This window comes from Pagrus pagrus (genome assembly GCF_965226575.1).
Source record: "Pagrus pagrus genome assembly, chromosome: 14".
NCBI classification, from domain to species: Eukaryota; Metazoa; Chordata; class Actinopteri; order Spariformes; family Sparidae; genus Pagrus; species Pagrus pagrus.
Genome location: NC_140198.1, coordinates 8,047,474 through 8,068,456, shown reverse-complemented (window position 1 = coordinate 8,068,456; position 20,983 = coordinate 8,047,474). Strand labels below are relative to the sequence as shown.

The window sequence follows — 20,983 nt, the reverse complement described above, 5'->3', positions numbered from 1 at the left end:
ATGTTCAGACAGTTTGTTTAGAAGAAGAAACTGCTGGCAAGTTTGTGTTTTTGTGCTCAGATTATTTTCACAACTACATAAAAATACTACGCTGATACTTTGTTTTACAGGTAATCAGATTACCTGTTTACCTCTACTTTATCAATGTATTGACGATGAAATGTGCTTTGAGACAGTAAGACACTGATGACAATGAACAACAACAAAGTCAAGGATAACAATAATACACACAATTTATATAAAAATAATAGACACAATTATTCACTTTTTGAATTGTTAATAAAATCAAAATACATGATAAATGTTGCTGTTAAATACTATCAGGTTAAGAAAAGGTCTCAGTTCAGATTCTTCAGTCAGGTAAAAGTACAAATACTATAATGTATAAATACTCAATACACAAGTACTTGCTTCAAAATGTACTTAAAGATTAAAATGTTCCCTTTGGTTTTAATGGCTTTATTTTAGCATGAGATGCTTAATTTTGATGTAATAACATGCAATCAGTACTTCAAAGTAACAGGAAATGGAAATCCTGTCGTAAAGAACCTTAGAGTTATACCTGGGTACAAAACTGTAGTCAATATACTTAGTTACTTTCACTACTGGATATTCTAGATAAATTGATTTTTGTATTTTCACACAAAACAAACAGAAGGTAACCCAGAAATAAACCAAATAAACAGGTAAACTAAAATGTTTGTTGTTTATATGTAAAGTGTTCGTAGTGTTTATACATTTATATAGAAGAGTTCCTTCACAAGAGCAGATAAAAGCCCTTAAAAAGAATAAATCAACACCAGTTGATTGAAATTTCCTACAGTGCACAATAAATAAAAATGTTAAATGTTTACCTGGAGTGCACACAAAAAACACGAGTTAGGAAAAATAAGAACAAAGATATCTGTTTTTGCAAATTAACCCTTCAATGTAAATGTTTGGACCTGAACATGATGATGTCTGAGGGGACACCGCCCTCTGCTGGTCCACACATGCAGTGGATTCATCATCAAGGATCCTAACATGTTATTAATGAAGGAGTTTTCGTTCCCCAGGTGGACCAATTAGAAAGATCCTACTAACCTGACAAAATATAAATACACATTTGAATGTGTTTGCAATTTGTCATAACTCACTCTAAACCTTTTACAGCTGAGAGCATCATGACTGTAGGATGTGGTGTCTTCAGTGTTTTGTCAACCAAACAATGAATCAGTTAAGAAAATAATCAGCAGATTAATCGATTTATTAATTACTTCAACCTTTATTTAAATCTCGAAAAATCATTGGGCATACCCTCATTTCCACTGATTATTACATTTTCTTATGATAATGTGATACCTGATATGAAGGTTAGCAAGGTGCAAAGGTTGATGTGAAAACATTTGAGATGTCTAAATGAATGTGAGAATCATTAGCTATATCTTCACATGACAATCGAATAGTAATAATCAGTTGGTGTCTGACTAATATTCGGCCTGGCTGATGGTCACTGTTATGACTTTTGATCAGTATTTTTTATTTAGTGTAATAACCTTAACAACTCATAATATTAAAACATAACCTCCCATTGATTATATCCACAGTTTAGTCATATATATCCACGAACAAAAGCTCACAGTTCATTGATCTGCATTGGTTTGATGAATTCTGCCTGTCTGATTATATCAACTATGTTGATTATTTTACATCAGGTTGTTGAGTCACAGTGTTAGATAAATCATAAGGGAAATACAGAAAAATCACCAGAACTATACTTTATTATACTTGTTTTGTGTTAAACTTCACATCAGCAGCTGGTTTTCCTTTAATTTTACGGTATTAGGGACTGGTTTTTTGATCAAAATGTTTTTTTGTTTTTTTAAATTGTTAGACATTGATTTTTTTTTTTTTTTTTTTTATCTGACTGAACTTAAGCTGCTGTGAACACTGCTAGAAATATTTGTATTGATCAGCTGTTAACTGATCAGCTGCAGACTGACCACCAGGTACTGGTTGATCAGATATTGGCTGTTTTTTTGCCTCTAGTGTTTTTGTTTCTTGTAAAAACAAACGCCCCCTGGCGGCTGGCTCACGCCTCACAGACTTGGACAAAATCATCCAATCAGAGATCACGCTCGCCGTCGTTTCATTTGAGTGACAGGAACTCAGGCCAATGGCAGTGCGCCTGCGCAGCTGGCAGTGTTGTGGGAGGGCGGGGCGAGGCGCTGCTCGGCAGCATAGCGGAAGAAAATGGCGGCCGTGGCTGCAGAGCCAGGAGCTGCGGCGGTTCAGACAACAACAATAACCGCGGCTGCGGACGACGAAGGCCCATCAGAACCGGGCCTGGACGGCCAGGGACTCTCAGGATCCCTGCTGGAGACCGACGAGCCGCGGGAGTACGGCCCGGGTGTGGAGTTGGTCGTCCCCCGGGTGGAGGATGGTGGGGACGGGGAGGAGCGCCGCCATGTCAGGCCGGAGCTGGAGCCCGCGGCGGGAAAAGCGCTCTCTGATAACGCCGTTAACGATGAGCTGATTAACAGCTTCCCAGTGGATAGGGTCAGCATGGACCGGTTCTCCCCCGGAGTACCGGGAGATCCAGAGGGCGGCGGGAACGTATCGGTGCAGGCGGCGTACCGCAGCATCCTGGCGGACCCGCAGCCTTCCGCCGTCTTCCTGCACTCCTTCCCGGCTCCCCCACCCGTTACCGAGGCCGGGCTATCTTTGGCGGAACCGGCGGAACCGACCACCAACGTTACGACGGACAGGGCTGAGACCGCGGATCGAGACAGAGGATACACGGCTCTGGTTCAACCGGAGCTTAGGCCCGACCCCGCGGAGGACGCCATGTACGACAGTAACGCGGAGCGGTTGTCGGTTCTGGACAATCTGGATCCAGACATGGGGTACGGCAAAAACTCAGCCGGTACCGAGGAGATGCCGGGCCGCGGGTTGCGGGACTCCTCCCCGCCCTGCCGATCCCCGAAGAGGCGACTAATGATGGACACCGTGAAGCAAGAGAAATCCGCTGGAGAAGACTCTTCCCGGCCGGAGCCTGGATCGGAACACGGTCTCGGTGCTCCGCCCTTCGCCTCTGTGCAGGATCTGAGTCCTGGGTCCGAGGTCCGGGTCTCCTTGGACCACGTCATTGATGACGCGCTGGTGGTGTCCTTCCGGTTGGGTGAGAAAGTGTTCTCCGGGGTGCTGATGGATGTTTCCAAAAGGTAAAGTTTTGTTAAAATAAGATGTTAAGTTACTGAATTATATAGTTTTTAATCATATAAACATGGTCTAATCTGATTTTATTGAAACGTCAACAATTCGTTTAATAAATAATATTTTTTCTAATTGCCTCTTCAATCTGAACATATTGTGTTTTTCTATGTTTAATGAACTAAGTAGTTTGTAATCGCTCGTTTTATTGATGTTTTTGTCTTTCCTAATGGCTATTGTACTATAGAAACGGTAGACTATCACTCAGATACTGAATGTAGTCATATCTGAATATTTTGTGGGCCTCAAAGGGACAATATTTAGGTGATTAAAACCTCCATTTAACATGAAAGACCATAACTCCTCATGTGCATTTTGACTGCACCACGTCCAGTTTCTGTGGCAGGTGGTTCCTTACTTTTGAACAGTTGTGTATAATGTAATGTATAATATGACATTCATTATAATTCATTTGAAGATATCATTGAGATGGATATTTTCCCTATTTTTTGGCATGAGGATGATCAGAAGTATCATTTTTATCATCATTAATCTGTATTTTCTGTATTAACGTCTTGTTCTAAAAAATGTTACTGATCAAACCAACAATCCAAAAATACTCTGTTTACAATCACACAGTTGTCTCAATTGATTCATTGATTATGAAAATACCTACTGGTATTTACGTACGGGCTGATTAATTATTGATATTTCCAATTCCAGCATTATTAAATCTTCCATTGCGGTGTACATCATCAAACATTTAAACTGATTACCAAAGAAACCCTCTCTACTGCAGTTCAAAGCCTCCTTAGGTTGAGAAAAGGCTTTAGTGAGGAAAAGTAAGGACAAACCAAGTGACTAGGTGAGGGCTCAGTGGGTGAATGGGCTCAAATGTGAGAAAATATGAATGTTAACTAATATCCTATATGTATTCATATCAAATATATATACATGTGAAGTATAAAATGTCCTAATTTAATCTGTTTAACCAGAGGTTTAGTTCCAGTCAAGAGTTTTAGTTTTAAGATCAGATCTCAGGTTCTCATACCAAATCAGCCCCTTTATTTGAGTTCTCACCCGGTTTGTGTGTGTGTGTTTAGGTTTGGACCATACGGTATTCCCATCACGGTGTTTCCCAGACGGGACGACCGGAATCACCCTCCGATGCCTATGCAGTCACAGCCAGTTACCAGCGACGACCCGTCCACCAAACAAGAAGAGGTCACCACCAAACCCGCATCCTCACCCCCTCCCCATCCTCACCCCTGGACCTCCAAACAGCCACCGCTGTTCCAGGAGGGTGCACCATACCCTCCTCCTCTGTTCATCAGGGACACCTACAACCAGGCCTTACCTCAGCCACTGCCACGCAAGATCAAGCGGCCAAAGCGACGCTACCGCTGCGAGGAGCCAACCTCTATCATGAACGCCATTAAGCTCCGCCCCCGCCAGGTGCTCTGCGACAAGTGCAAAAGCGTGGTAGCATCTGGCGGGCACAGGGAGGCCCGACGGGGTCCAGTGGATCTGAGGGGTGAGGAGGCGTCCCGGCGGCGGCGACCAGCTGACGGCCCAATCTCCTCAGAGCTCAAACGGCTTAGGAGCGACGACAAAGGGGGACGTACTGCAGTAGACAGACGCTCATCATCGGGGATACGTGTGTCATCTTCATCATCATCTTCCTCTCGTCGTGTCCTGAGAGGTGTGGCTTCATCTTCATCCTCGTCGCAATCCTCATCCAACCGCATGTGTCTGAAGCTGAACTCTAAGAAGGTTCTGTCCAAAGGTTCTGCTGTCGATCGCTCCAAAGCACGGCAGGTTCTCAAGAAACTAGCGAGGAATTCTCAGCCACCGCCGACACATCGACGGCCCAAAGATCAGAACCAGAATCAAAACCAGGGTCAGACCCAGAGCCAGAACCAGGACCATACCAAGGCTGTGACCCGAGCTGCAGCCCTGCAGAACCACAACCAGAAGGTCCACTTCACCCGCCGCCAGCACCTCAGCGGCGCCACCGTCAGCTCGAGCTCCCACACGCCTCTTCCACCAAGAATGCGTCTCAAACCCCAAAGGTATCGTACCGACGATAGCCAGGTGCCCTGCTCCTCCTCCTCCTCCTCCTCCCCGACAAAACAGAGCTTACGCTCGTCGCCTCCCAAACCTGCTTTAAGCCCCACCCTCACACCCACATCTAGCACAGCCCTGCACGAAGCCCCGCCCCCGCCCTCAACCACAGCTCCTCCTCCAATGCCCGAATCCACTGCAGCCAGTGTTGCCATGGAGTCACAGGAGGTCTGTCCCCCTGAGGAGGAGGGGGCGGAGCAGGCGGAGCAGGGAGAAGGAGGAGATGATGGGCAGGTGGAGGATCCTCCTCCCCGATCCTCCTCCCTGGACTCCTCTCACTCAGAGTGCAGCTCCACAGAGACCTTTGATCTCCCTACACATGGAGAACCAACCTCCTCCTCCCCCCCTGTTCCCACTCCCCCTCCCTCCTCTTCCTCCTCCTCTTCCTCCTCCTCCTCCTCGTTAGGGCATAAGTGTCCCACCTCCTCCTACCCTGCCATCCCTCCCCCCAGAGCTGATGGCGAGGAGATGCAGGCCGCTGGCGAAGAGGAGGATGGAGGTGAAGTGAAGAGGCGTCGCAAGTCTTCCACGTCCTCCTCCTCCTCCTCGTCTTCGTCCTCCTCCTCTGTGTTCTCCAAGTTGGTGTCCAAGTGTTTGCTCCCTGATGGGCGGACAGTGTGCGTCGGCGACATTGTCTGGGCAAAGATCTACGGTTTCCCTTGGTGGCCGGCGCGTGTGCTTGGCATCACAGTGTCGCGGCGTGGTGACACGGGGCTGGCAGTGCAGCAGGAGGCACGGGTGTCCTGGTTTGGCTCCCCCACCACCTCCTTCCTGCCGCTCACCCAGCTGTCACCCTTCCTGGAGAGCTTTCAGTCACGCTTTGACAGGAAGAGGAAGGGGCCGTACCGTCGCGCCATTGCCGAGGCTGCCAGTGCAGCCAAACAGCTGACGCCTGAAGTCCGGGCGCTGCTCACTCAGTTCGAAACGTAGCATCAGCTACTGCTTTCCCACCTCCCCACCCCTTCAACACATGCCACGCCCCTTCCCCTTTGCCCGCCCACTACAGGAAGTAGGAGGAGCTTGTCGTTCCCCCTCCTCAGACTGATACCTGTCTGTCTGTCAGAGACTAATGCAGACAGATGGACAGTGCTCATGTTTCTGTTTCCTGTTCTTCCAGTTTGGAGGAGGGGGCGGATGTTCAGAGTTACTTGTCAGTGTTCAGGGGAGCTGTGGGCAGGGCTTACTTCTAGGGTTACCTTCCCGGTCTTCATAGAGGTCATCAGTTTCAGGCAGGTGTCAGTCAGCAGCAGCGTTTCCAATCGCCTCAGTGTCACAGCGTTGTCGATTAACAAAGTTCAAACCCCAGTGAAAAAAAAAAGAATTTATCAGGCTACATATGTCTAATTTACAGTGTGGTTTAAAGAGTAGGCTGTGTCAAGCAGTGAGGCTCTAATGAAAGACACTGTACAGATGTGTTCATGGGAAATGTAGGATCCAGTCTATTGTTATCTGACTTAAATCACTGGAGCCCTGCCCTGAAAACTGAGCCTGATGATTGGCTGACGGAGCTGCGAGAAATGATCAATCAGCTGTATCAAGATAATGTCACACATTTTACATCGATTAGAATCAGCGATGTATTAAAAAACACTAATTAAGATCCATATGGTAGCCCTAAGCTGACACTGGCTAAACCATGCTCAGCTGTACTGAATGCAATGAGTTGATTATTTTAAATACGATTGTTTAAAACGATTGATCAGACAAATGTCAGACATCAGAATCTCAGATTTAAATTACTCTGTAAGTCCTGAGTCAATGCTGTAGAGGGCTTCGGCTCAACATGCTTACCCCTCATTGGTCTGGCGGTGTGAAACGCTGTGACATGCTGACATGTCACTTCCTGTTGTGTTGGTTCTCCTGAACTCCCACAGACTAAAAACATTTACTTTATATTATGTTTCTATTTACTTAAAACTGTGAAACACATGGTTATCCAAACTGAGGCCAGGGGGCCCAAACAGGGTCCATATTTCTTCTGATTGATACAAACATGAAGTGTTTGGTAAGCTGGGTCAGATACTCTCACACAGTCCGCGGTTCAGTTCCCATGGCAACAGAGCTCCTACTGAAACAATGCAGACTACGAGCAAAACTGAAACAAGTTTAAATCAAGTCCCTGTATCGGATCAAGTCCCTGTAATGCTGTATGAAATCAGGTCCCTGTATCGGAGTAAGTCCCTGTAGTGCTGTATGAAACCAGGTCCCTCTATCAGATCAGGTCCCTGTAGTGCTGTATCAAATCCTTTTTGTCAGATTCCTGAGAATGTCTCCGGTCACCAGTCTGTTACAAAGCTACTCATGTTTGATCAATCAGATTTTATGATCAATTATCAAACTAAGTAATGGTCACAGATGATCAGTGTGTCATTGATTAGAGAAAGAGTCTCTTAATTTGAAGCTCAGAGATGTTTTATGCAGGTGATGTCGATGATGTCTCCATCGCTCTGTGTTTGAGACCCTGGACCTCAGTTTATTAACATTTGACTGACAGACGGACAGGTAGGACAGGTAGGACACACTGACTGTTAGACAGGACAGCTGCTCTGCTCTCATGACGATGATGATGATGAAGATGAAGGTGGATTTTCCCTCTCTGCTGTTTGTAGTGTCAGCTGTCAGACTCTTTTTACCGTCTGTTTGCAGATCAGAGATCCTGAATTTAAAACAAAAAAACTGTTGGGACAAAATAAGTGAAACACACGGACAAAAATAAAAATGAAAGAGAATCCGTCTGAGAGTCGATCTGTGTACTTGTTTTTTTCTGATGTTTTAAATCTATTAAAAAAATTGTCAAACTTCTCTTTGAATCGTCATCGTCGTCATTTAAAGCTTCATTCTTATTCTGTGGGGATTTTACCGCAGGGGTCACAGCGGTGCCTTGCTCAGCAGCACGCTGGTTGCATACCTCGGTCAGATTTTCTCACCTGCAAACAGATGTTTGGTAAACGGGTCTCCAGAGTTGTTTTTACCAAAAATATCAGCAACGTTAGAATAATGTTTCTGTTTTTGTCTTCAGACCTGTTCAGAACTCTGAAATTGAAATGTCTCGATTTTAGAGACAAACTTGATTTAATGATACTGAAGAAAAAAAAACAACTAAATTATCAGCTTGATTAAAAGTGTTAACATTTACATAATGTGTTGCTGATTTTAAGTGAAAAACATCTCTGATGGTAAGAGTGGGAAAATACTGCTCGTTATCAGCAGGTATGGGTTAAATTGCAAACTGCTGGATGTGTAGATAAGCAACTTTTTGCTGTTAAGTTCAACATATCACTTTCAAAGTGATATGTTTATGATGTGTTTTTTAAACACTAAAACATCAGTTAGCTTTAACTAATGTTAATATAATGATATATGTATCAAACATATACATCAGCAATCTGGAATTAACTGAACAGAATATTAGCGGGTTATAAGTGCAACAGCTACAGCTTCACATCCATTAATCAACAATCAGGTAGCATCAAGGAAAATATTAAAACAGTTTAAAGTTTTAGTCTCATTACAGAAAGATTAATTATCTCAGGTGAAGTTCAATTTAAAAGAGAAATGGTTTACATTAAATCTCTTTATCGCTCTCTCTGATGACATATCAGTGATGTAATTTCTTTTCCCCAGTATGGCAAAGTCATGACCCTTCATATTTTGCCTCTTAGTACTTGTTGCCCTGATTAATTTGGTTGATTATGTTAAGGCATGACGAGTGAGATTTTTATTTGCTTTGATTCGCGTCTGTGCGACCGTAGCTTCAGAATATCAGAGTTAACCAATCAGAGGCGGAGAATGGCGGGTAAAGTCTTTGCCATCCTGGAAAAAAAAACTCTGGTGACATCATCGGTGACACCTCTCTCTTTGTCTTTCTGCAGCACGACTCTGAAGAGCTGCTGATGCTGAGAATCCTGCGCTGTGATTGGCTAAGAGGCTGTGGGCGGAGCTAGAGCAACTGATGACCAATCACATGGACATAAATAATCAATAATTATTTAAGTGAAGAGTTTATATTTATAAAGAGAAGGAAGCTTATGCATCAGTTTTGTCTGATCACTGAGCGTTTCCATGGATACTAGACTCAAACCAATGACATCAGATGTTTTATTTTGCGACCTCCAATCGGCAATCAGACCATTAATCTACCAATCAATCAGCTCACAGATTAATGTTTATTGTTAAGCGATAGGTCAGGACATCTTAGCTTAGCTTAGCACAGAAACTGGCAATGGGGGTTAGCTGTTAGCCAAGCTTAGCAGAGTGTGGCAGTCGGGGGAAAATGTTAGCATAGCTCCAGTCAGTATGATTGACAGGTGGTTTTTTCACCCATCAGGTGTAGAGACAGAAATGTTCTTCAGCTTCATGTGTCAACAGGTGTATTCTGCCCCCTGCTGTGGGATATTAAAACGTTGCTATAAAGTTAATATAAATATAATAATTGTCCTTGAATATGCTTGAATAATTTCAGAGAAAACCTCACGTTGAATTTTAGCTTGAGTTTTTTTAGCAATTTAGAAATTAAACTGTTGATCATTGACGAAACATCAATGACGCATGATACCAAGAACGTTATACTATTGGCTCATTCACCTTGTTAGAAGCTGGAACCAGCTGAATTCTTACATAGATGGAGATGGACAAAACAATCATTTTGAACCCAACAATTTTTATTTTAATTATTGATTCACAATCATAATGATGTTTTTAAGCAAAAGAGTATCTATGTATTACTTCTTTTTAAATGATTGGTCCACATAAAAATGTTATCAATATGACCTTTAATGAATTTTGATGTGCCAATATGCAATTTATTTCCTGCTATAAGTATCTACTCTGACCTCATACGATCATCTCATTACGTTGCCTCAAAGTTGAAGACTATGACTGAGCCCTTATGTCCCACCACTTTTAAACCACAAAGTGACGCCCTTGTAAATCGCCTCCTGGTCATACAGACTTTCTAACTTTTTACGCAGACCTTAAAGATTCTTATCTCATCTAAATCCTGCTCCAACAGAGATCTAGATTCAGATTAATTCAATAACCAGCTGTTTTTTGTTTGTTTGTTTTTGATCTGAACAAACCCCAAATTGATGGAGTTAACCTGCTGTTGACTTTTAATGATTAATATATAAAATTGTGACAGTTTATAAAACACAGGAACCTGGTCCTGTAGAGGAAACAGGTTCAGAGTTTGAACATTTTTGTTTCTACACCCAGGAAACAACTGTCGGTTGCAACAGCTGTTCATAAGTTCAAATTTAGCCTCATACTAACGTTAGCGCCAACAAAGTGTTCTATCATAACTAAAACAGGTTGCAGCTCACAAACTAGTTACATATCGAAATTATGAAATAATTACACCCACTAACCTCCAGGTGTAGCTAATACCGCTTTTCCACCAAAATTAGCGGGTCGGCACAGGTGTTTTAAATGCAGGTCATCCAGCTAAAAATTGCCTATTAACCCCATTCCCACACCCTGCAGGCAAGGCAGCCTGTCTGTGATTTTTATCTAAAGCGTGACGTGACGTTGTACGTCACTGACGTCATATTCAATGTCACGAATGTGCCAGAAACAATTGTAACAGGAGAGAAAACAACAATAGTGAAAGAAAACGCTGTAAAACGCTGGATAAATTATTTGGAGCGTCACAACCCCGCAAATTGACTCATTTCACTATCATAATTTGAGCCATTCGGTCCAATAACTTGGAAAGTCTAGAAGAGCCGCACAATTCAGGCGATTCAGGTATTTTTATACACAGGAAGTCGAGTTTTGTTGGCTTATTTATGGCTTATTTATTTACGCGCCACAACCGAATGTTGATAATGCATCATCACTTCGCACAGCGGTATTTAGCGTGTTTACCCGGGTCTTACATTTATATCAAAGCCGAGCCGACGTGATAATAACCCGGGTGTACTGCAGAGTCAATTGACCCGGGTGTAAATGCTGAGTTTACACACTCCCATTGCACACAAAAGCATGATCTGGGTGGGTTTAGGTGGTATTTTTGACCAGTGGAAAAGGGGTATAACTGAAACGACCAACAAAGCTAACATAAGCATGCTAATGTCTGACCCATTTAGAGTAAAAGAGGTAGGCTTTAAAAGGAGTACAGTCGACATATCTTGACCCTGAAACTTGATAAATCCTGTTTAATAACGATAAAATCTGGAAGATTATATATTACATTTCAGGAAATTACACCTCAAACTATTAAATGTTATGCTAATAATGTTTGACTAAATAAGTAGCTAAATTTCACTAGTTAAGCTTGCTAAAATCAGATATTTCCCTCTGACTGTAAAGTTTATGAGTACTACTAACTCTGAACACACCGGTTTGTCCATTTATGCACACTAAAATTAAACAAATGCATACATTTACAAAGAGTTGGTTAAATCTCTGAAACTTTTTTATTTATTTTTTTTACTTTGGAAATTATACTAGCAGATGTCTCCTAGCCACAGATTTACACATCACTAGTCTTTATCAGCTGAGACATTTCTTAAGTTGAAACGGTGCAACCTGATTTAGTAAATGATTCATTCTAAGTCAGTAGTCACTGAAAACTTATATTGGCCATTTTTTGTTCAGGATTTATGAAGAGCTGCTGCAACGCAGAGTCCTGATCTGCAGTCTGAACAGGTTTAAACTGGTCTGAACTGGTTATCTGAAGGTTATTCTTGGTTTGAATCATCTGTCCGTCCTCAGGCGTTTTATTGCTCTGCTCTGAAAATGATGCAAATATGTGACGAAAATCATAGAAATTATTATTATTATTATTATTATTGTAATATTGTGTATAAACTTCAGATGATAAATGCAATAAAAAGGCTGCATGTGTGAAACCAGTTTTGTTGGATTATTGATCAGTTTTGTATTGAATTTGTTTTTTATTTTTATTAGTTGATTTAATCACGTTTTCTTGGCAGAGCTGTGTTTTGTTGTGATGGGGGAACAGGGATCCAATCAATGTGGATAACGAGAATGTTCATTAAAAATGCAAGGAATAAACACAAAGGCAAGATCAGATCGTTTATTATCTAGATAACGTATTGGGATACAGATCCAACTCAAATACCACATTCAAACGGGAGTGAATAAAGTCTTATTAACATAAGTAACATGATCATAAAGTGTCATTAACATAAAGTCACATGATCATAAAGTCTCATTAGCATAAAGTAACATGATCATAAAGTATCATTAACATAAAGTCACATGATCATAAAGTCTCATTAACAAAGTCACATGGTCATGAAGTCTTATTAACATAAAGTCACATGGTCAAAGTGTTATTAACATAAAGTGTCATTGACATAAAATCACAAAGTCTCATTAACATAAAGTCACAAAGTCTTATTAACATAAGTCACATGATCATAAAGTCTTATTAACATAAAGTCACATGGTCATAAAGTGTTATTAACATAAAGTGTCATTGACATAAAATCACAAAGTCTCATTAACATAAAGTCACAAAGTCTTATTAACATAAGTCACATGATCATAAAGTCTTATTAACATAAAGTCACATGATCATAAAGTCTTAGTAACATAAAGTCACATATCATTAAAATAAAGTCCCATTAACATAAAGTGACAAGGTCTTATTAACATAAAGTCACATGATTATAAAGTCTTAGTAACATAAAGTCACAAATCATTAACATAAAGTCACAAATCGTTAACATAAAGTGACAAGGTCTTATAAACATAAAGTCACATGATCATAAAGTCTTAGTAACATAAAGTCACAAATCATTAACATAAAGTCTCATTAACATAAAGTCACAAAGTCTTATTAATAAAGTCAAAGTCTCATTGACATAAAGTGACTGTCTTATTAACATAAGGTCACATGATCATAAAGTCTCATTAACATAAAGTCACATATCATTAACATAAAGTCACACAGTCTCATTAACATAAATTCACAAAGTCTTTTTAACATAAGTCACATGGTCATAAAGTCCTATTAACATAAAGTCACATATCATTAATATAAAGTCACACAGTCTCATTAACATAAAGTCACAGTCTCATTAAAATAAAGTCACATGATCATAAAAGTCTTATTAAAATAAAGTCACATGATCATAATGTATCATTAACAAAGACAAATGATCATAATGTCTCATTAACGTAAAGTCACATCATATTACTGACAATTAAGTCACAGATTGAGAGCAGGAAATGCTGACACTGGAACTGAACTCAGGTAGAGTAAAAACACCTGTGAACATACCGTAAGTGTTGATGGTGGTTGAGAAGAATTAATGATTATTGGACCCTTTATCTCCATCAAACAAGTGCTCAAGTGTTAGAAACAACTTTAAACAGAGTGCTGAGTGTGAATGACAGCCGTAACAACCACAGAAGCAGTCGGGGCCTCAGTGATAACCTGTAATCAGTAATCGATAATCAGTGATCATAAACTGCTGCCTCAGTGAAAGTGACACACCTGAAGAGGTGAGTACATTTCCGTCACATGGAGGTGTGTGTGTGTGTGAGAGAGAGAGAGAGAGATGGTTAATAATCTGTTGTTAATCTCTGTGGACTTTCACCTGAAAAGCACACTCTCTCTTCTTCTCTCTCTTCCTCTCTCTCTCTCTCTCTGTCTCTCTCTCTCTTCAATATTCACTGCTCGATCATCCAGCAGGAAGTCAGACAGCTGCAGGTGAAATGGAAGACGACCGTAAGGTAAACTGATCATTAAATATTGACTGATTATTTAAAGCAATCTGGTTGTTTCTGTCAGTGAAAAAATCGAGTTGCCAGCCACTGTCTCGCTGAGTTAAGACAGATGGACTGGAGGACAGGTGATGAACAGGTGAACGTTTCAGTGAAATCACCTCAGAATATTTTGTTAATTTGGTTGAAGTTTTAAGAACAAACTTGGTTCAAACTCTCAGAAATGTATTTAAATCTAGTGAAGATTCAAAAGTCTCAAACCTTGAGACTTGATTTTGGTCAAGTCAGTCAATTTTATCAATTTAGTGCCAAGTAAATAATGATGCTTTTCAATTGGAGCAGGTCTAGACCATTCTCTTAAAAGGTGTCTTAATGAGGCAGAAGATGAAACATAAAAATTTAAAAGCATCAGAGATACGTAAGTAAGTACTTACAAGCAAAACTCCAAAAAACCTTTTTGACATATACTCAATTGAAAACAGTACAAAGACAATATAATTAATGTTTTACCTCATGGACTTCATTGATTCGGAATTTGACATGTTTCAAACAAGTTGTGACAGGAGGAACAAACAACTGGGAAAAACCACCTGTTTGTTTGTAACATTCCACTGGTAAACAGTTTATTGGTAACAGGTGAAAGTATCATGATAGAGTATTAAAGTGATAAGTGACATCACTTGAGGACCTTGTGTGTCCTTGAGTGTTATTGTCTATAGGAGCCATGTGACGTTTCTTCTGGGTCACTGTGACACCATGTTTCATAGAAAAGGCACGCGTGTGTGTGTGTGTGTGTGTGTGTGTGTGTGTGTGTGTGTGTGTGTGTCTGTGTGTGTGTGTGTGTGTGTGTGTAAAACTGCTGAACAATGAATGAATTCCAAGGTTTATTGGAAAACGTGAGCCAGTAAAACTCGTGAACTCTCAGTTCTTTTACATAGATTTTACTATTAGTAGTATTTGTTAGTGTAATGTAATGTTTTTATCCTGTGTGTAAGTTTGCAAGGGACAATAAAGTTTTTTCTGATTGTGATGATGATTTTATATGAAAGTTAATCTACGTGCTGGTTTCTTAGGAGGACACCTAACATGCTTTCCCTCATTTTCTGTCTTAAATGTAACGTTACAGGGTGACTGCTCTGAATGCAACATCTCCAATGTTTTCTCAACTTGTAACGCCAATCTGATGACATTTTCTTATCAGCTAATTTATCAGCACACCCACTCTACTCACATGCACCAATTATGTGCTCTTCCTGGGGGCTTGACTGTAACGTTAGCTGTGGCTAGCTAGTTCGCTCAGTTAGCCGTGCAGTTAGTGGTCCTATTGCCTGACACTCAGTGCTGACAAATTGTTACATTTGTGACCAAATGTTATAAATGATCCATCTGAGGAGGCCATCCAAGCTGTAATTATTCGTTTCTCTTAATGTGCATTACTTCAGGATTTCGTTCTCCTATTGTTTTTTTTTTTTAATGAAAATATTTTAACCTGATTTGGGTGTGTCATTTATAATCATATTTTATGACTCCAATCCACTTTGATCCGGTATTTCTTGTTTTTATTACTTTGCGACTTGTGCTAGTGCTGCAGTTACCTTTACTAACAGGTGTGTCTGTCTGTCCAATCAGAGTCATGACTACCTGGCGGAGGAGCGGGGCCACAAGGCAGACATGGTTATCCCTCCATTGGGTGAAGGCGGAGAGAATAAACAGCCAGTAGGATTGCCGAAGGCGGGATCAGACATGATTTACACTATCGAAGATGTCCCACCCTGGTACCTGTGTATTCTACTGGGACTACAGGTACAACTGGGATTAGATGGGGATTACATTTATTTAATTCAGGTTAGACCAGGATTAGACAATGATCAGGTTTTATTTACATACATACATTTACAGGATTTATGATGGGATTAGACTGGTCTGATCCAGTTTAGAATGATTAGATTCGGATTAGACTGGTAATAGATTAGTCTGATGTGTTTTAGACTGGTTAGATTAGGTTTCAGACTAGGTTTAGACTCATCTGAGTTTGGTTTAGATTGGTTAGATTCGGCTTTAGACTGGAATTAGACTGGGATTAGATGTGTCTGATTTGGTTTAGACTGGTTAGATACAGTTTTGGACTGGGATTAGACTGGTCTGAATTTGGTTTACACTGGTTAGATTTGGTGTTAGACTGGGATTGGACTGGGTTTGTACCGGGTTAATTTGCTGGGATAAGATTGGTTTTATTTGGTTTCGACTGGTTAGATTCAGTTTTAGGTTGGGTGTAGACTGGTCTGGGATGTTTCTGGGTTTTATACGAACAGTTTTGTCATTGTTTGGGTGTGAATCATGACTCAGCATTTGCAGGTTTGGTGGATGGTTAAATAGAAGTCCTGTTTTTTTTACTTTGACCATCACAAGCGTGGAAGGATTGATATTTATGTCACCTGTTGCACTCTATCCTCAGCATTACCTGACATGTTTCAGCGGCACTATAGCAGTACCATTTCTTCTGGCTGAAGCCATGTGTGTCGGACAAGACCAGAACACCATCAGTCAGCTAATTGGGACCATTTTTTCCACCGTTGGAATCACAACTCTGATCCAGACCACAGTGGGAGTCAGGTGAGTCTGTGAGAGTCAGGCAAGACTGGGTTGGCAGGTGAGACTGGGAGTCAGGTTAGATTAATGTGTTTGTACTTTTTTGTGTTTCTGTGTGTACAGACTTCCTCTGTTCCAGGCCAGTGCATTTGCTTTCCTGGTGCCTGCACAAGCCATCCTCAGTCTGGACCGCTGGAAGTGTCCCAGTGAGGGTGAGACAGTCAGTCTGTCTGTCAATCTTCTGTAATTAAATGAAAAAAAATGATGACTATGATGATAAAGACAGTTTTTGTTTATTTCGTCTGCAGAGGAGATTTATGGGAACTGGAGTCTTCCACTCAACACCTCGCACATCTGGCAGCCACGCATCAGAGAGGTATGAGAGAGGATTTTGCTGCGGTCACTGAGATAATTAAATTGAGAACAATTTAAAACATTTTTTGTGTGTGTGTTTCAGATCCAGGGGGCTATCATCATTTCCAGTGTTGTGGAGCTTGTGATTGGTCTGTGTGGGTTGCCAGGTTTGCTGCTGGAGTACATTGGCCCGCTCACCATCACTCCGACTGTCTCACTGATTGGCTTGTCTGTTTTTAAAACAGCTGGAGACAGAGCCGGGTCCCACTGGGGCCTGTCAGCACTGTGAGAAACCTGTTTTTTCTCCTTCTTACCTGTCTCAAATACTGAATATACATGAACTACAACATTTTTGGCAGACAAACACTTATCTCTCTCTCTCTCTCTTTCTGAATCTCTGCAGGTGTATTTTCTTTATCTTGCTATTTGCTCAGTACCTGAGATCGACATCAGTTCCTGTTCCTTTTTACAGCAGAAAGAAAGGACTGACCACCACCAGAGTGCAAATCTTCAAGATGTTCCCTGTAAATACAAAAAATACAAATACACAAACGAAAACAGAACCAGGTGATAGTGTCAGTAGATGATGTTAGTCAGTCCGTCAAACTGGTATTTATGAAATTGTGTATTGTCCAGATAACAGTGTTACAAAATGTTGTATTTCTCAAAGGAGAAGCATATATAATGAATGTACTACCTTTCAGATAGGGTGTAAACCATTATAAACCCTAATAGCACACATACGTCTTGCCATCATTGGCATGAGTAACATTGGGAAGACGTTGCCGAGACGTTGACCAAATAATGTCGTCTCGCCACCTTCATGGTCGATTGTGTCAAATGATGCAAAAAGATCGAGCAAGGCTAAAATGCAGAAGGGCAAGAGTCTACAGAGAGAAGGATATCTATATGTACCTGCAGCTGAGCAGATTTTGTGATACGCAGTGCTCTAAACCCAGATTGAAATTTGTCAAAGATGTTGAAAGAGTTCAAATAGTAGGCAACCTGACAGACAACTTTTTCCAAAATCTTAGAGATAAGCGGTAGCCTGGAAGGTGGTCACATGGGTTTAGGTTAGGTGTCTTAGGTAAAGATTATACAATAGCATATTTAAAACTACATGGGACGACTTCATGGGTTCAACAGTTATTCATTACAGCCAAGATAAGGGGGTAGATTGTATCAAAACTTGCTTGAAAAAGTGTGACGGTATAATGTCCAAAGGACAATAGGTGGGATTCAGGTGCACGTCAAACAGCTGTGAACGACACTGTACCAACAATGTCAGTCTCAGATTTCAGTTCTTTAACTGAACTTCTTTAAATCTCTGAACTTTTAGAAACAAAAAGTTATTTTCAGTTTAATTTCATGTCTCTCTCAGATCATCCTCGCCATCCTGTTGGTTTGGCTTGTTTGCTACATCTTCACTCTGACCAACCTGTTGCCGACCAACCCCAATTACTACGGATACAAGGCCCGGACCGATGCCCGCGGTGACATCATTGCTTCAGCACCCTGGTTCAGAGTCCCCTACCCCTGTAAGACACAGTAGGCTACTAGGCAATCACAGGCTTCAGAGCTGATTGTCATTGATTGTCTATCCTTCAAAGAACTTCCTTTGTACTTGAACATAGGAACATGAGTTTAAAATTGGACAGAAACAGTCAGTGAGTAATCAAAGATCAGAAGTCACAGCTAGACAAGTTAAATCTTCTGTGTGGTCACAGGTGATGATGATGAGTGAAGGTGGAGAGTTATTTTCTTGAGTAAAATGGACTTCCCCTTTTCTCTGGTCTCTGACAGGCCAGTGGGGGTTGCCGGTGATAACGGTTGCCGGGGTTCTGGGAATGCTGAGTGCAACCACGGCAGGTATTGTGGAGTCCATTGGTGATTATTACGCCTGTGCTCGTTTGTCTGGAGCCACGCCCCCTCCGATCCATGCCATCAACAGGTGAGATGGAAAGTAATATTATCTTACCTGACAGACTCCGCCCACACAGGTGTTTGATGGTTTTTGTTTGTTTGTTTCAGGGGAATCTTCACGGAGGGTGTCTGCTGCATCATTGCCGGCCTTTTAGGGACAGGAAATGGCTCCACCTCCTCCAGTCCAAATATAGGCGTTCTGGGCATCACCAAGGTAACTGAGGCCCTGCCCACCTGCAACAGTTTCGTTTAATTGGAATTAACTGGGTCTGGACGAGAGCTGATTGATTACAGATTGGCTGGTGTTTTCTGATGTTTCCTGATCATGAAGGACCAGCATGCTCAGGCTTCTGCAACTAGTGCCAAAACCTGTGGAACTAGTTCCCTGGAAAAGCAACTAGTCCTCAGACCTTTAGCTAGTGCCCAGACTTTTGCAACTAGTTTCCAGCCCTATGTCCTATTTAACTATTCCCAAGGTCTCTATGACAAGTTTCAGACCTCTGCAGCTAGTTCTAAGACTTGTGTAACTAGAGTCCAGACCTCTGCAAATAGTTCCCAGCCCTCTACAACTAATCATCAGACTTTTGCAACCAGTCCCCAGGTCTCTAAAACTTGTCCCCAGGCCACTGCATCTAATCCATAGTCCCCTGCAACTAGTGCTCAGACCTCTCCAATTTGTGCTAAGACCTGTACCACTAGTGCAAGAACTCTGCAAATATTCCAAAGTCATCTGCAACTAGTCCTTAGCCCTTTGCAACTGGTCCCCAGATCTCTCCAATTAGTGCCCACACCCATGCAACTAGTCCCCTAGTCCCCAGCCATCTCTAACTAGTCCTGGGCACTAGTCCTAGCCTTGTTACCATTCCCCAGGTCTGTACAACAGGTCCCAAGGTCTCTGCAACTAGTCCTCAGACCTCCGCAACTAGTGCCCAGACCTGTGCAATTAGTACCAGACGTTTGCAACTAGTACCAAGCCATCTCAGCTAGTCCCTTAGAGCTTTGTAACCATTCCCCAGGTCTCTACAACTACAACCCACCCCTAGGCATCTGTGACTAGTCCCAGGTCAGTACAGCTATCCCACGAATCTTTTTAATTAGTGCCCAGACCTCTGCAACTAGTCCCCAGGTCTCTTCAATGAGTTCTCAGACCTCATGAGTCACGTGACCTCTAATCTGTATTCCTGACATCTGCAGAAATGTCCTCTACAGTCAGTTCATGACATGAATGTTTAAATTGTTGAGTCTGTGTGCAGGTAGGTAGCAGGCGGGTGGTGCAGTATGGAGCAGGCATCATGTTCCTGTTGGGATCAGTCGGAAAGTTCACAGCTCTCTTCGCCTCGCTGCCAGATCCGATCCTTGGAGGAATGTTCTGCACACTGTTTGGTGAGTCACAGATACAGGTAACATGTGTAAATAGAGGTGTGTTAGTGATGTAATAATAATTCAGGTGTGTTGGTGTCTTTCAGGTATGATCACAGCTGTCGGTCTCTCTAACCTGCAGCTGGTGGATTTGAACTCGTCCAGAAATCTTTTTGTTCTTGGGTTCTCGATATTCTTCGGTCTGACTCTGCCAACGTATATGGACACACACCCCAACTCCATCAAAACAGGTGTGTGTGCTTGTGTATGTGTAATGTAGATCAGCTGTTAGATGTGGCTCCTACAGATAATTTCTGTGTGTTCAGGTCTTGCAGAACTTGATCAGATTCTGACTGTTCTTCTGTCCACCGAGATGTTTGTTGGAGGTTTTCTGGCTTTTTGTCTCGACAACACAATACCAGGTAAAGCACTTACACACAAAAATACACAGACATACACAGGGACACGCTATAAACACTGTGTGTATGTGTGTGTGTCTTCAGGTTCCAGAGAAGAGCGAGGTTTAGTCCAATGGAGGTCTTCCTCCTCCTCCTCCTCTTCCTCGTATGATTTTCCTCTGGGGATGGATGCAGTCAAGCGAATTCGATGGCTCAGACGGTTTCCCATCAGCCCCACCTTCACAGGTTTCAGGGAGTCAGACAACCCATCAACAACCGAGCAGGAAGAGCAAGAGGAACCCGCTGACATCAGCCTGCCCAGTACCAAGGTGTGACTGAGCAGGAAT

The 20,983-nt window shown here is 41.9% G+C and overlaps 2 protein-coding genes across 2 annotated transcripts; both read left to right on the top strand.

Moving 5' to 3' along the window:
• Window positions 1-1,515: 1,515 nt before the first annotated feature.
• Window positions 1,516-8,118, top strand: pwwp2a (PWWP domain containing 2A). The gene is made up of 2 exons (XM_084374550.1): window positions 1,516-3,203; window positions 4,296-8,118. Exons 1-2 carry the CDS (start codon window positions 2,233-2,235, stop codon window positions 6,244-6,246), a joined length of 2,922 nt encoding a protein of 973 aa, XP_084230676.1. The 5' UTR covers window positions 1,516-2,232; the 3' UTR covers window positions 6,247-8,118.
• Window positions 8,119-15,756: 7,638 nt separating this feature from the next.
• Window positions 15,757-20,971, top strand: slc23a1 (solute carrier family 23 member 1; the record flags this gene model as incomplete). Its single annotated transcript, XM_084372935.1, has 13 exons — window positions 15,757-15,816; window positions 16,469-16,626; window positions 16,726-16,814; window positions 16,911-16,978; window positions 17,060-17,241; window positions 17,360-17,480; window positions 18,338-18,494; window positions 18,760-18,907; window positions 18,988-19,093; window positions 20,133-20,262; window positions 20,346-20,489; window positions 20,565-20,660; window positions 20,742-20,971. 13 exons carry the CDS (start codon window positions 15,757-15,759, stop codon window positions 20,969-20,971), a joined length of 1,689 nt encoding a protein of 562 aa, XP_084229061.1.
• Window positions 20,972-20,983: the final 12 nt, after the last annotated feature.

Coding starts and splice junctions, on each gene's coding strand:
- pwwp2a (XM_084374550.1), top strand. CDS start 2,233: ATGGCGGCCGTGGCTGCAGAGCCAGGAGCTGCGGCGGTTCAGACAACA. Junction 3,204..4,295: donor CTGATGGATGTTTCCAAAAG/GTAAAGTTTTGT, acceptor GTGTGTGTTTAG/GTTTGGACCATACGGTATTC.